This window comes from Citrus clementina, unplaced genomic scaffold (genome assembly GCF_000493195.1).
Source record: "Citrus clementina cultivar Clemenules unplaced genomic scaffold, Citrus_clementina_v1.0 scaffold_2, whole genome shotgun sequence".
NCBI classification, from domain to species: Eukaryota; Viridiplantae; Streptophyta; class Magnoliopsida; order Sapindales; family Rutaceae; genus Citrus; species Citrus x clementina.
This window is the reverse complement of record NW_006262688.1, coordinates 8,226,956-8,243,399: the sequence shown is the minus strand read 5'-3', so window position 1 is coordinate 8,243,399 and position 16,444 is coordinate 8,226,956. Positions and strand designations below refer to the sequence as shown.

Here is a 16,444-nt window from a genome sequence, read left to right as displayed (position 1 = left end):
ATTGTAAACGAATTGGGTTGAAATTTTCATGATTCAGATTCGATTAATTTATTAAACGGATATTTAGTTTGATTCGTTTAATTTGTTTAGTAGAATTAATAAATGAATTGTATTGAATCTGGATTTGTTTACTATTTTTTTATCCTATTACGAATCCATAATGAATTGAATCAAATATGAATTCGTTTGCAGTTCGTTTAGAAAAATATAATTAATACAAAAATTAAGCAAAATAAAATATAAAAAAACCACAAATTTAATATCCTACAAAATACAAATAATCCATACCATATTTTAGGATTAAAGATACGGTCATTCAAACACTAAATAACAAGTTCTTAACAATAATTCAAATTCAAATTATAAAGTAAGGTGATTTCTTTAATTCTCTTCATTTTTTCTTTGTCACCTTGAAAACAAAAATCCTACAACAAAAAGTAAATAAAATGATATTAACATGCTGCAACACTGATGATAGTTACCGTAAAATTTTAAAATATTAAATATATAGCAAATTTGTAGTATTGTTAAGGAAATAATAATAATTAATTCTCTTCTAGAGTAAGGAAACTTGACCAATGATGTGTAACTTTTGGAAGCTGAACAAATCAAGCATACGATAATATCGGATATGATGACCACATTTAGAAAGATTTGAGAAGTAGAGCTAGGCCTTAGGATAAGATGAGTAATAGAAACAATAATTAATATTAGTAAATAAATTATAAAATATTTCACTCTAGCTTTAATCCATTTTATCAATTATGAGATGGAAATTTAAAGACAACTAATCATAAGCTTGAATAACTTTTAAGCTCAAAAACTCAATCATTACTAAAGGATGCATCTTGACGATGACAGTGCATTAATTTGGAAAAAAAAGGTAAAAGAAAAAGAATCATATCAATTCAAATGTGTAGGGATGAATAATCTCAGGTGATGGAGAAATCTAAAGGCAAAGAATATATGATAATGTGAGATATACCTCTAAATAGCTCTAAAATTTTAAAAAAAAAAATCAAAGCTTACTATGCGAGTGTGAGTTAGGTGAGATGGTGTCGTCTAAGAAATTGTGGAGAGAACAAAAAGAAATTGCTGAGGGCGAATCGTGAACACTGAACACTGGAGACAAGAGAAGGTTGCCGTAGCTGAGAGATGAAGGGAAAGAAAGAGCGAAACAGTGAAATGCAAAATTAGGACTGCCTGCCCTAATTCTTGTTTCACTTTATGGGTAGTCTTATTATCGCTCAAAATTACAATATTAACCTTTAATTTTTAAAAAATTTTAAAAGAAATTTAAGGACAAAAAAATAATTTAATTAAACTGATTTTAAACGAATCAACTCATATTCGATTCGTTTATGATCCAATTATTAAACGAATCCTAAATGAATAAATGAATCAATATCTTCAAGCCTGAATTCGATTCGTTTAACTAATGAATCGAATCGAATTCACTCATTTTTTAAACGAATCAATTTTTTCAAACCCAAACCTATTTAATTCGCATCGAATTGAATCGAATAAATGAATTCTAACACATATTGCCACCCCTGCTCCTATGACATTTGTATTGTTGGCTCCTTCGATGTTTGCATTGATGACCTCTAGTTCTTTGAATGATTCATTATAAAAGAAAATGATTGCAGGTCAGTAACCCTAATAATGTTTCTTCACTCTTTTCTTGGTTATCATTTTTTTCCCTTCAGAAATACGCTCGGTCATTTGCAATATCACGCTATGTTTGAATTTAGGCAAGGGCTACCTTGGAGATGTTATAAGGTAGAGCGCAAATCACAACTACACACGCAAAGTGATAAATAGTAAAAAATACGTTATAACTTTGATTGTGTGGTTATGAAGGCTTGCTCTACCTTAGAGCGGTTCCAACATAGTTAAACCCTTAATTTTATGTTTATGTGCACATAAATATCGGTCTATTTGGCTATTACTGTAGTTTCTACTTATTAATACATCGATGACATGTAGCATGACATGCATTTGGTTTAAAATTTAAAGTCTCTCAGTCTTTTTGTATAATTTTTTTTTTATAAAATTCAATGGGAGAATTTGTATTCTGAAAATTTAGATGAGTAAGTCTAAAATTTTAGTCTCACCATCAACAAAAAATATATAAGACATTAACTTTACTCTTATTAATCGTTAGATGTATGAAATTTAAGACTTTAATTTTAACGCAGGATAGCAAATTTTTCTCAAAATTATTTTTTTAATTTATGCTAAAAATCTTATTTGCCCAATAAAATCTTTATTTGTTCCCATTAATTTAAAAAAAATACATTAAAAAAAGCTTTGCATATGACGGCTATAATATTTTGTATTCTTAATTATAAAATTCAAAATTAAAAAAAAAAAAAAAAAAACTCCTGCATGTGACGTGCGTGTGGCAGTCTTGAGTTCCTCAGCCAATGCAGGGAATTATAAGCTCCAAAACGGAGTCATGTTTCAGTCGTAGATGCGCGTGTAAACGCAAGACCGCTTGATATGGCTCATTGTCAGTGACCCGGGACTTGTCACAAATTATTAGGACGTTGCAGTCTCTGTTAATCTTCTGTCAAATCAGAAAAAGCCATGCGGCTTCGGTAGCATTTATTACCTGAATTTTGTTATGTTACGCACATGACTTTTTTCAAAGAGCTGTCAATTACAGGCAGCAGCTCTAACTTAGCACCAATTCTTACCAAGAGCACACAGTTGTGCATGACTGACTGTCAGCTATGGGACAATGAGGCCGCACGCTGGACGCGTGTTTGACTGGCATTGGTCTTTTTTTTTTTTTTTTTCATTCAATACATTATATCTCTCTCGAGGTTTATTTAACAAAAAAAATTAAAAAAATGTGTTTAAAACTTTAAATGAAGCCAGCAGTTTTCAATACCGCCGCCGGTAAATGACATAAAGTCGAGGGTCCCGTATTTGACGAGCATTCGTCAATAGGCAAATGGCATATTATCACTTAGGCGGACGGCGGACCCCTGAAATGTAACTTAGGCCCACCCTTGACATAAGGTTAATGTTAAGTTACACGAGGGAATTCTTAAAATAATAAAAAGATACGAAAGTACCTAGACATTACTGAGAAAACGTGCAATAAATTTGTTCCGACACTGACAAGCTTTTTATAGACTGAGCGGCAATTTTGAGGCAGAAATCAACGAAAGCACATATTTCACGTGTTAGAGCAATTGAGACTATTATTGATTTGCTGTTCGGTCCACCATTTCGGTCAGAAAATTTGCTACCCTATCATGTTTCGTAGATTATACTGAAACATGAATGACTTATCGTGTGTTTATTTAATCGGAATAGGAATGAGAATTAAAAAATTAAAATAAATGGTGTATTTATTTATATAAATAAAAATTCGATTAAAAATTAAAGTGGTGAGTCCCATTTAAAATTAAGAATAATAGCTAAAGTTTTCATTCCCTAAAATAATTATATTACTCCAACTTAAATTGTGAAATTTTCATTTTATCCTTATTATTATTAATGTTGTTGTTGAATAATTTATTATTATTCATGATGATAAAAAATAGTTACTATTAATATTAATTATATTTATTAATCATTATAACTAATAATAATAATAATAATACCAATAAGAATAATAAGAATAATAATCATTACTATTATTAATATAATTATTATAAATAATAATAATAATTATTAATCCTATTTCCTAAAGTGACCATATTACCCCCACTTAAATTTTAAAATTATCATTTTATCCTTCCTTATTATTATTATTATTATTATTATTATTATTATTGACTAATGTTAGTTTAGTAACTTGTAACAATCCATTTTGCTTCCAAGATGAAGTAAACACATTAATGACAATATAATTAATTCTGATTCTGATTCTGATTCCTACAACTAAAGTAAATAATTTATTCTGATTTTCATTCCTATTACGATTACTAATTAGTAAATGCACCGATATTCTCTTAAGTGTAACTTAAGATATATGAGTTTTACTAAATTACTAACTTATGTAACTTATATTTTTGTAAAATAAGTTAAAACTAATAACATGAAAGTGGGGTCTATTGCCATATTACATGGACTGTATGTTACATTAAATATAATTTACAAATGATTGTGTAACTGTTCATGCAAAATTTAAGTGCATCCCACTTAAATAGTATTCATTTTTGCATATTTTGAGGGCATTGTCATATAACTAGTACAATAGTATTAGTAGACCAGCCGCAACCATTGGTTCTTTTCATTTTACAAAATAATAATAATAATAATAATACTTCATTCGATTTCATATTATTATTATTATTATTATCATTATTATTAATTCATTCGATTTCATTTTATTTCTTTTCCATGTTAATTTATTAAGGCAGGGAATTAAAAAAAATGCACGATCCAGAAAAACATGGGTATTACATAAATTGAAAAAAATTGAAAATTATGGAGGTGACGGAATGAATTATGTCATGGTTGATGGCTCATTATATAAGTGTTTAGTTTGACCTCAACTTATTCTTTTGCCATTTTAAGGCAAAGAAAACAAATAGCACGTCAAAATTCAAAAGCCAAATAATTTTTCTCATACAATCACATGCATTTTTCACTCTCACTTATACTATCAGTTAATAATAATAATACAAAAATCTATTTTAATATTGATGAAATTTATTGCACTGATTAATGATATCAAAATAGTTATTTGTAATGTTTTTAAATATTTTCGAAAATTAATTTTTGAATTGATAGATTTAAGCATTTAATAAATTTAGGACATATCGATAATAACTTAACATTAAAAATAAGGCAGTGGCTATGCACTAATGATGACAGTCAGATCATAGCAGTAAGTGTAAGTTTAATATTTATCTCTATAATTATACAATCATCATCAATACCCTATCGTGGAACCGTTCCAACATAATAGGACCAAAAAATTGCATGTCACACATATTTTATTTTAGGAAAAATATCTACCGTCCACCCGTTTTTTCTAACTTTTTCAAAAATACCCAATTTTTTTTTTATGGAATCCATCTAAAGTTACATTTTGTTTCACTTTTCTACTTCCGTTTGGATTCCGTTAAGAAAACTGACGGAAACTTAACCAAATAACTATTTTACCCCCCCAAAATGAAAATTACAATTTTACTCTAAAAAATGCCAAAAATAAATCAGATTATTTTTGGCATTTTTAGAGTGAAATTATAATTTGGGGGAGGGGGGGGGGGTAAAATGGTTATTTGCTTAAGTTTCCGTTAGTTTTCTTAACGGAATTCAGACAGAAGTGGAAAAGTGAAATAAAATATAATTTATTAATTTTCAATAATATTAAATACTATGTTAGTATTTCAATAAGGTATCAAAAGTGAGGCCAATACATATATGTATATGTATGTGTCTATATATATATAGGTAATCTTTTAGTGTTTCATTCCTTTGCTTGTTAGTCAAAGATAAAAAATCTATTTGCAGGTGACAACAGGATGGTACACGAAGATGGAGAAAGAATCTGGACTCCTTGGTTCATTAAATTTATGCATTCTCGTTGCTATTTCAATTTCTACACCAATTTTCCAAATGCCAGGGCACTGAGTGTCTCTCACCGAGATGCTGGTGTTAACTACGGAAAATCAGCTGGGCCAGATTCCAAACCATTGGATGAAAGTTCGCGTGATTTCAACATTCCGACTATGCCGCCTTTGAGTAATCTGAAATGGCACGATTTCTGTTTCAGAGAAGTATTGCCTGGAAGAGTTGTGAAAAGCATGGATGATCTTGGTTCTGTTCTTCCCTCTGTTCAGAGACAAGAAACAGTTCTGGTAGCGAGCTTATTTGGGGCATCCAAAGCAGTAACAAGGAACCTATTGTGCCAGTTTGAGAGGATAAATAGTCAGAACCACATATTTGGAGGCCCGCATTCTGAATTTCTGTATGATCTTGCCAGAAGGGGACGTCCAATGATTGATATCAGAGCATATGAATCACTGAGCTTACAAACTTCCACTGCTCGGTTGACAAAGGAAGTCTTGGTGAAGGTATATGTAATAAAAAAGTGTTTAGAATATAGGTATAGCGCTTGGGTAGTGGATGCAAATTTTCTTCCTTTTAGTAATGATTAGTTTCTTGAACCAATTGATGCAACGTCGGACTTCTACTAAGGGGAGAGTTCTGAACTGCTTTTTGTATGGAGCTGAAAGAATAATGCTTTACCGCTTTTGGCAAGAAAGAAAATTTTCAGAAGAAGAATATTCCAGAACTGAATCTTGTTATTTCAATTATACAAAATGAAAATTCCAATGCATGTATTTATATCAATCTTCTGAGCTAGCTAAATCTACAACTAACCACAAACTAGTAAAACAGAAAATGGAATAAAAATACACAGCACAATCATCCTGCTGACTTGGCTTCTTATTCATCCTTTGTGTTGACTCATCTTGACTCAAGAAGCTGAGATGTTCTTACTTAATTAGTGCTCATCTTCTGTTCAGAAATTTTGGACTAACAATTTTTTTGTATAAAGTTGCAAATTTGGTGGATAAAGTTTCTTTACCCAGAGATCACAGAAACTTCGCAAATATTTTGGTAAACTTATTGAGACAGAAGGCTGGTGTGATAATTAAGAGGGTTGATGAATTGAACATTCGCATGGATATTGGCACTGGGAGTGCTAATCGATCCTCTTCTGCTGTAAGGAAGAAGATGGTTTATTGGTCTGGTGATAATGAGAACAACTTTTCACTGGGGCAAAAGAGGTGTTGCTGGATAGTGTTTGGAGACATCAGCATTTTATCCAATAATTTAGACAACAAAACGTTTTGGGTTTCCTCTCTTGATGCATCTATCAGCAAAATGTAACGCAAATATTTTAGAAAGTGATTTGACATTAAAGATCCCCCAAAAATTCTGATCTTGCCGGTGATGCCTCTGTTATCGAGCCTTTTGATTGTACTTTATCAAGAGATAAACCATACAAGCATAGTGCGTTTCTGTTGGCTTAACGTTGCGAGCTTGCATTTCATCGAAGAACTTCTTCCCCTTCTCGACTAGTCCTCCAAGACTACAAGCCGTCAGAACACCAATGTGCGAAACAGGATAATACTCCACACCATCTTCTCTCATAGCTTCGAAGAGATTGATAGCAACGTCCAACTCACCAAGCATTCCATAACCTAAAATCAGTGTAATCCAAGAGGCTGAATCTTTGACTGGGAGACGATCAAATATCTTATTAGCTAGATCAATTCGTCCAGTCCTAGTATAGAAGTCCAGGCGCGGTTCAATCATATTTTAGGCCTTAGGCAAATTGTTTTACTTAGGCCTTCCAAAAAATTTGAGGTAAAATATATGTATTAATTATATTAAAATTTTATTTATTTAAAATCAATTTCTCTAGCTTTTGAGAAGTAAAATTATTAATCAAACTTTAATATTCTAATTTTTTAAATATATCTTTCTCAATAAACAATATAATTAACCTATTTAATCTTTCTTATGACATAGTTGATCTTAAACAAGTTTTTATCAATGGGTCATTTTTGAGATTAAACTAACTTTTCTATTCTTCTCTTATTTTTAAAGTTTTTTGTATCCTAATGCATATTTTTTTAGTAGACAATTTTTTTTTTCTAGTGAAACAAGAGTAATTAGCTAAACAATTATGCTAGATAATTACAAGGAAACAACCTATGAACACAATAATATTTTTAAAAAGAAAAAAAACAACTAAACAACTTAATTAATTAATAAGAGAATGGAAAGATAGAACCTGAAAATTTGAGAACTTTAACTTTGATGGATTGATGCTTTGAGTAGCAGTGATCAATGAAAAATAAAACAATTAAATTTTTTTTCTTAAGTGAAAAGTAGGGTAGAGAAAATAGTTTTTTTCACCAAAGTAATGAAGATTTCATGTATTTTTTTATTGGAAAAATATATTAATGGATAATAATTTAAAAAAAATGTGACCTTTATAGAGTTTTAGATGAAAAATATGGAGGAAATTAATGGGATTAAAATTATTAATTATAATGTTAGAAGGGGACTTTGTAAGGATTTAGTAGTTTGTTTATGGAAAATATATTTATAAAATAATAATTAATATAAATAAATAATTAATAACTATAATTTAAAAATAAAATTAGAAGTCTTCATCTATAGTAGGGCCCTAAGCAACCGGCTAAGTTGCCTAGGGGAAGAGCTGCCCATGAAAAGTCCAAAATTGAGTTTGCAACAAAGAGATGTGTATGAAGATGTTTTCTTATTGTAACACGATGTATTTCCTTCTCTTGCTCCGTTGCACCAAGATTTGCACAAGCTGATATAGCACCCATAAAAGATACTACATCGTGCTTCATACCCAAGAGCCGCATTTCGGAGAACAAACTCAGAAATTCTGAACAATCACTAGTTTAAGAATGGCCTGCTATTAAGTATATTTTAAGATGCTCCATCCCTAAGGGACATGTTAAAAACGTTTTGAGCTAGGTTTAGACAGCCACATTTTCGATACATATCAGTCAGAGCATTGGTGAGAAACAGATCACAATCTAATCCCTTGCGAATAATCCTTGCATGGGTTTAGTTATTATGAGTGATCAGACCATGCATTTATTATAAACGCTAGAATACAAAGGACTGTATATATCTAGTCCCTTGTGCGAGTGTGTGTGTGTGTGTGTATAAATGCACAAATGAAAATTAAATGCATGGCCGTCCTTTATGTGTGTTTATAAATATACACATTTAGTTTTCATTTTAAAAGCTAGAATACAAGAACCTGTGACAAGTTTGAATTTGCTGCCACTGTATTTTTATTTATCTTATTTGACTTGTACAAAGATAACTTTGGGAACCTCCTTTAGTGTCATTTTGGGGTTGATAAGATAAGCAGCATTGAATATTAAAGTAGCTAGCTTTTTGATAAATTGTTTTGTGAGATTGCTGCAATTTTTTAATGTAATTTTTAAAAATAACTAAATAGATAATTAACTTAAATTATAAATATTAAAAGATCATTTATCTTTTTTTTTTAAACTCATCAAAATAATGTTGTTATAAAAAAAAAGTGCGGCTAATTGTATAAAAAAAAAACTCACCACAAGCATAGAAATTTTTTTCTCGGTTATCAACTTTTTTTTTTTTTGGCTTCAGAATTGTACTCCGTCAATTTGCAATATCATGCTGTGTTTGAATTTATGGCCATGTGCACATAAATGTCGGTCCATACTCATAAAGCGATGGCATATGTAGCGTGATATGCATTTGGTTTAAAGCTTAAAAGTTTGCATGCATTGACGAAATACAGCCTTTTTTATCCCCACAGATTTTAATCACGGCTTGAATATTTTGTATTCGTAATTGTATAATTGAAAAATCTTTGTATCTGTGACGTATTCGTGTTAAATTTAGTCTTGAATTCCTCAATCAATGTGATTGGAGATTCCAAATTGGAGTCGTGATTCCGTCGTAAATACGCATGCAAACGTAGACCGCTTGATATGACTCATTAACCTGAGCGTTAGTTCGCAAAGTCTACTCTGTTCAATAAACGAGTGTTACATCAACTCAAATATTAATTAGAATTCTTAATATTATTGTATCTAAATTAAACCAACCCCTATAAGGACTTGAATCCACACCCTTAGTTACATGGGGTTATCGCCGGATAATAAGGCTAATGGTGGCATGCTTCACCGGCACTAGATCATTAGAAAAAGGATGGATATCTACTACGGTGCGTTCGGTAACATTTTCGGTTGGGTGTTTTTTACTTTTCGAAAGTGAAAAACACAAAATACGTTTGGTTAAATTGTTTTTCAAAAAAAAATTGGAGAACAAAATATTTTTGTTTTTGAACATTTATAAAGAAAACTCAAAGAATGTCAAATTTAATGTTCTTGACTATTTGGAGAACGATTAAAAAAGGACGAGGCAAAATTTTGGTGGTGGCACACCACTGTTATTGTTTCAGTCATTACTTTATTAGTTCTTTAATTATTACTTTCACCTTATCCCTTCAATTTTAGTTCTTTGACCTCTTATCTTTTTCTTATTCACTGTAACCACTCAACAAGCCTTATCTCTTTGTAATAGGATCCAGTACCTTTTTTTTTAAATTTTTAAATTTTATTTAGGAAAAATGATAAATACACCTCAACGTTTAGGCAAAGAGATAAAAAAACCCCCTAACGTTTCAAAAAAAACGTTTACACCACAATTTATTATAATTTTACCATTATACCCTTCTGGCATATAAAAAAAAATTAGATTATCCAATTTGTCTGTATATTGTTAATAAAATTATAAATAAACCCTCATTGCCTCATTCTTCTATTTAAATTTTTATCAATAACTAATTTTCAAAAAAAAAACATCTACACACTTATAAAAAATTGTAAATAAATTATAATTTTAAAAATAAAATTGGTTATTAATACCATAATAAATAACATAGAAAATTAGTTATAAATATACAAGTTTGAATGATTGACATGTGGAGAATTGTTAAATATACGAGGTTAGAGTCTAAATCAGGGTGGCCAGTAACAACCCATTTTATTGGGGGAAATTATAATTTATTTACAATTTTTTCAGGCGTATAGATTTTTTTTTTGAAAATTGGTTATTGATAAAAATTTAAATAGAAGAATGAGGCAATGAGGGTATATTTATAATTTTTTTTATAATATCCAACTTGTCTATTTATAATTTTATTAACAATATATAGACAAATTGGATAATCTAATAATTTTTTTATGCTAGAAGGGTAAAATGGTAAAATTATAATAAATTGGGGTGTAAATATTTTTTTTTGAAACGTTATGGGGGTTTTTGTCACTTTACTTAAACGTTGGGGGTGTGTTTGTCCTTTTTCCTTTTGTTTATTATACTCTTTTGTTCTTTATATTTTGGGTTGTAAAATATAATTAGCACAAATAAACTACTTAAATGTCTATAATAAATATAATTATAGTACAAATTTTTATTATGGTATATGCTAATTAATTCTACATTTATTATTTTATTTTAATTTATTAAACTTAATAAATTATGAGAGGGTTCTCTGAAAATTATTATTGCTATATGGAATTTGATATCACTTTGATTAAAATTATAATAACAAAAGAAAAATAAATAAATAAATAAATTGAAGAAAATTATTTTATAAAAAAATCTTATATTTTCAGACAAATAAGCAAATGTGTTTTTTATTGTTTTCATTTTTATATATTACTTTGAAAACAAACTACCGAACAAATTTTTATTTTAAAAAGTCTGACATGAAAAACATCATTATCTTTCTCTAAAATGAGACCAAAAAATACTAATTAAAAAACATTATCAGATGCACCCTATATAATATCCCACTACTTTTCTAAACTCACCTCACTTCTAGGAAATAACTATAACCAATTCTATTTTTCATCTTAAAAAATACAAGTCAACAAAAATTTGACGGACAGTTAATTAATTAAAAATCTTCCATATAATTTTTTTTTTTAACTTAGACTATCTTTGACCGTTAAGGTTACTTAAGATAATTTTCATTTAATTATTTTAAACATTGTAGCATAAATAATCAAATTATCCAAGAACATGTACTCTTGTATCTAATAATTTAGGTATTTATTTTTGTTGTCTATAATATAATATGTTTAAATAAAACCAATAATTTTCAATATCTTTGCTTATAAATCAAATAAATTTGATGGCCCATATTTAACCTGAGCTTTCTTTAAAATATATAAAATAAGAATAAATGATCAAAAAAATTATCTAGACATAACGATAAAAACTTGCAATAAATTTGTTCCTAACAAGCTACATATAATGTGGGTCCAAAGAGAAACGACCTATATTACTTTATATAATATGCGGCGATATTGGGACCGAAATTGTTGATATAAGTGCATATTTCACGTGTAAACGAAATTGAGACTGCTTTGGTTTTTGCTATCATGTTTCATACTTTGTTATAGTATACAGTAACACGAAGGACGTGTTTGTCAAATGCAACTGAAGATATTTACTACTTAATATTGGTATAATGGTATCAGTTGACCCGCCGCAATTAGTGTGCCGCAATTATGACACTAAAAAATCGGCAAAAACAAATCAAAATCAATTGAGACATTTATCTTATTATTATTATTGTTGTTGTTGTTGCTGTTGTTGCTATCGTCGTCCTTTCATAAAATTGGTACAAAAGCATAACCTTGCAATTTTTTTTTATAATTAATTTGGCAATGAGTGGTCCTTTTCATTTTACCCAAAAAAACAAAAATAATTAATTAGTTTGACTCCATTTTATTTCTTTTCCATGTTAGGGCAGAAAAAAAAAATCAAAACTTGGGTATTACGTAAATTGATAAAGTTTGAAAATAATTCAAGTGTTTAGCTTGACCTTATTAATTTTTTCTTTTCCCATTTTGAGGCAAAGAAAGAAGGAAGGAGCTTGATTTATTTGAGTCCAAGAAAGAAATAATTTTTGCAACTTAGCTGAGTCCAAGAAAGAAATAGCAAGCGTATCAAAATTCAAAAGCAAAATAATTTTTGTTGTACAATCAAATGCATGCATTTCTTACTCTCACTTATACGTTCACACAACAACAATAATAAAATAAAATGAATAATGATATAGCCACAAACTCATGTATAAATTTATTTTGTACAAAATGATGTGGCATTAATTTATTGGTTGAATTAAATATCTCTTGGCCCACATGATTTATTTTTATTATTTTATATTTTCATCCAACCAATGAATTAATGCCACATCAGTTTGTGTTTGTGGATGTATCATCACTCAAATAAAATATATTTTAATATTAGATTTATCTATTTCATAGGTTAATGATTTTAAAATAATTGTATCTAAAATTTAAAATAACTCACAAAATCTATGTTATATGTTCTATTTGTAATGTCATAATATATTATGTCTTTATTTGCATATATTTCAAATTAAAATTTTGAATTGATGGATTAAGTGTTAATATCGATAATAGTTCAACATTAAAAAAAAATTACATGTCATATATATTTTATTTTATTAATATTTATTTTCATATTTTATTTGTATTTATATGTTATTTAATTTATTTTTTCTGTTCGTATTACATTTGTGTTTATTATTAAAGAGGATTTCTTATTTAATAAGTTCTATATGCAAACCTTCTAAAATGAAACAAACCCTGTCCAAATAACTGTATTATTAAAAATTATATGGATCATGTGCTATTTTCATTTGACTAAGGTTTCATTTGGTACAACTTTTTAAGTAGAGCTTTTGTAAATAGAGTTTTTATTAAAAAAAATTTAGTTGTTTGGTTGTCAATAAAAATTTTTATTAAAAATTTATAAAATTACTTTAATATACAAGTTTGTGGCCCACATGCTATTTTCATTTGACTAATAATATTATGCCGAATACTCAGTCTCTGACTATAACATTACTAACTAATTATCTTTCAAATATTTTCTAAAAAATTACTTATAACTGTCCCCTACATATCATATAGCTTTGTTTCCAACTTTATGAGAAATCTTACAAATCACATATTATTGGAAAAAAAACAAAAGCACAAAATTATATCGAACACTGAATTTAAATCTAGCTAGTTGGATAATTCACTGTTAGTAAACAAAAGCTTATCACCGTCATAAACGAACTAATCAAGGGTCACATCTGCTAGGTTGTCTTGAATGCATGTTTCCTGGCGGCCCTAATAAGAAGAGAAAAAAATCATCTCCCTCTCTACACCCCGCTCCCCCATAAATATCCAAACACACACTGCTTTTATATTCCACAAAACATATAATTCTTTCATGTATTGATGGCTAGCTAGCATAACTTCATCCTTTTAAGGTATCAATAAATTCCTTTTGCTTTTTGTTTTTTAAATCCCTTTATGATGATTGTATTATTTGATTCTTGCTTTTTAGGGCATTGCTTGTACGATTTGAATACGAAAATTATGGCGGAAGAAAATAGCTCTGCAGCTGGTTCATCATCTAGGGCTCAGCGAAATATAAAGGAGAAACATCGAAGAACGCACATGAAAGATCTCATTTCCCAGCTCGCTTCTCTCATTCCTTCCAGCTCCAAGGTATATTAATTTTGGTCATATTTTTTTCATTTCTTTGTATTTATAAAAGAAAGCAATACTAAAAACTAACTAGTCTAATACTAGTTTTAATAAATTATAGCAACTATATATATATAAGTTTTAAGGTTTAGGATTTAAATCGATGTCGTGGATCTAACAAAAACCGTTAAGTTTCTGTTCAACTCTCAAACTAGCAACTATATATATATATAAGGTTTGTGTGTCTGACTTGAAACTTATTGATGCAGTTGTCTATGCCAGAGATATTGGATGAAGCCACCAGTTATATAACGCATTTGCAGAAGAATAAAGAAAGTCTTGAGAGGAGGAGAGCACTATTGAAGGAAGAGGATCACTATGAGCCAACAGTAATGAACATAACAACGTCGGGTTCTACTTTGGAGGTGAATTTGATTTGTGGGTCGAATAGAAACTTTATGTTTCATGAAATTATCAGCGTTCTCGAGGAAGGAGCAGCTGAAGTTATAAACGTCACACAATTCAATTCGGGTGATCGGGTCATCTTCTCTGTTCTGTCCAAGGTGTGTGTGTCTTCATGTTTCTGTCTAATTTGTTTTTTCGCTTTATGATTTTTTTTTTTGGGTGACAGTAAAATAAGAGAAATTAAATTGAAGAAGAATATGAAACCAAATTGCTTTTCTGCTAAAACCATCGTATCAGCTCTGTCGCATTTAATTATCTTGCATAAAATTTCTCTACACTTGAATATATATAATTAATAAAAAATTAATTGGTTTTCAATTCCTTTGCTGAAGAATGAATAGGGAGCATAATAATTTAAAACTTCGCTTTGAATCTTAATTATGTTATCCTATGAGGATGTTAGCATCTTTTTAATGCACTGAAAGACTAAAAAAAAACAAGAAAAATAAAGACTTTAATATATATATTTTTTAATCTTTTAGCTCACATTGGAGTTTTTGTTTTTTTTGTAAATTTATTTTAGGTCCATTTCCGTCCAACCCAAGCCGAGGTCAGTACTCATTTGACTGAAAAGCTAAAAAGATTTTAATCCCCAATATTTTAGCAAATAACTTTATTCAAACAACTTCAACAAGATGACAATGAAGTAGAGTTGGCTAAAAAGTCTGAGCCGGCTCAAGCGTACGGGCCTAGATATGGGCCCCAAAAAATGTAAAGTCTGTATATATTAGGCTTGAATAAGGGCTTAGTATTTTAATTTACAAATAAAAATAAATTAAATTTAAATAAATAAAAAACTCAAAATACTAAAGTAATATTTTTCTATTTAATATGTGTGATTTATCATATTTTATGTATTGGACTATTATTCTATTATGTATTAGATAATTATCTTTAATTTAAATATTTTTTATTTTATAAAAAAATTATTTTATCATTAATGAAAAAGCTCAGGCCTAGCCCAAGCCTGACTGGTCCAAATTTAGATGGGCTTTTGAAGGTCTTGGGCTAGGCATGAGAATTGTCTTAGAAAAGTCCAATCTAAACCCACAACTTACCAACCTTACGATGAAGAATCCTTCAGTTTTAACATTTGAAATTCTTCTTCTCTGCTTTTGTTATTTTTTTTCCTTTAAAATTTAAAGTGTAAATCAATCAGATTGACCAAAACCTCTATTCAATGCTTGAGAAATGAAATCAATTACAAGATTAATAGTCCATATGTATATTGAACACATACGCACATATGGTCCATACATATATGTTGATAATTGCATGCCATGGCCCATGGATTGCCTTTTCTTGGCCGGTGGTGTTGGCTTTTGAAAATTAACAAAATTATGCACGTGTGTCCTTTTGCAGGCCGTCAATTCAAGAATTGGTGTGGAAACTGAAAGAGTTCAAGAGCGGCTGAAAGAACTGATTCTCTGATGCTGATGCATTAACAATTATGTCAGACGAAATATGCATGCATGATGCAACAATTTATATGTGTCTACATTTAGATTTTATCCCAAAAAAACTTAAATAAACGAATAGTAATGATATTAAAACACTTCTGAACCCACCTAGGCCAAACATATTTGGAAAAGAATTTGGCTTGAGTGATGTTCTGGTGAAGTTTTATGGTGAGATGAGTATTTGTTATTCCTAGATAATTAATCTCAAGATCTATAATGGATTCTATCTTTCTCTTTTCTCACTTGTATGGATTTTTTATAAGTACGATAAACAAATTACATGTATCTTTCATTTGTTTGAATGTGTACGTATATATTTGCAGGCCATCAATTCGAGGATTAGTGTTGATATGAGTATAATGGATGTTACCTCACTTATTATGATATTTATAAGTAAAATAAACAAACTACATCTCTAAT

At 29.3% G+C, this 16,444-nt stretch overlaps 2 protein-coding genes across 3 annotated transcripts; one reads left to right on the top strand and one right to left on the bottom strand.

Moving 5' to 3' along the window:
* Positions 1-6,939: 6,939 nt before the first annotated feature.
* LOC18051114 (pentatricopeptide repeat-containing protein At1g77170, mitochondrial) lies at positions 6,940-7,296 on the bottom strand. Its single transcript, XM_006446284.1, has one exon. The coding sequence runs from the start codon at positions 7,294-7,296 to the stop codon at positions 6,940-6,942; it is 357 nt and encodes a 118-aa protein (XP_006446347.1).
* A 6,498-nt stretch (positions 7,297-13,794) lies between these two features.
* Positions 13,795-16,130, top strand: LOC18051113 (transcription factor bHLH167). Of its 2 annotated transcripts, XM_006446283.2 has the most exons (5): positions 13,795-13,879; positions 13,957-14,120; positions 14,369-14,662; positions 15,088-15,114; positions 15,927-16,130. In XM_006446283.2, the coding sequence occupies exons 2-5, from the start codon at positions 13,989-13,991 to the stop codon at positions 15,993-15,995; spliced, it is 522 nt and encodes a 173-aa protein (XP_006446346.1). In that variant the 5' UTR covers positions 13,795-13,879; positions 13,957-13,988; the 3' UTR covers positions 15,996-16,130. The 2 variants fall into 2 exon arrangements, with proteins under 2 accessions (XP_006446346.1, XP_024047601.1); XM_024191833.1 differs by lacking the exon at positions 15,088-15,114.
* The last annotated feature ends 314 nt before the right edge of the window (positions 16,131-16,444 follow it).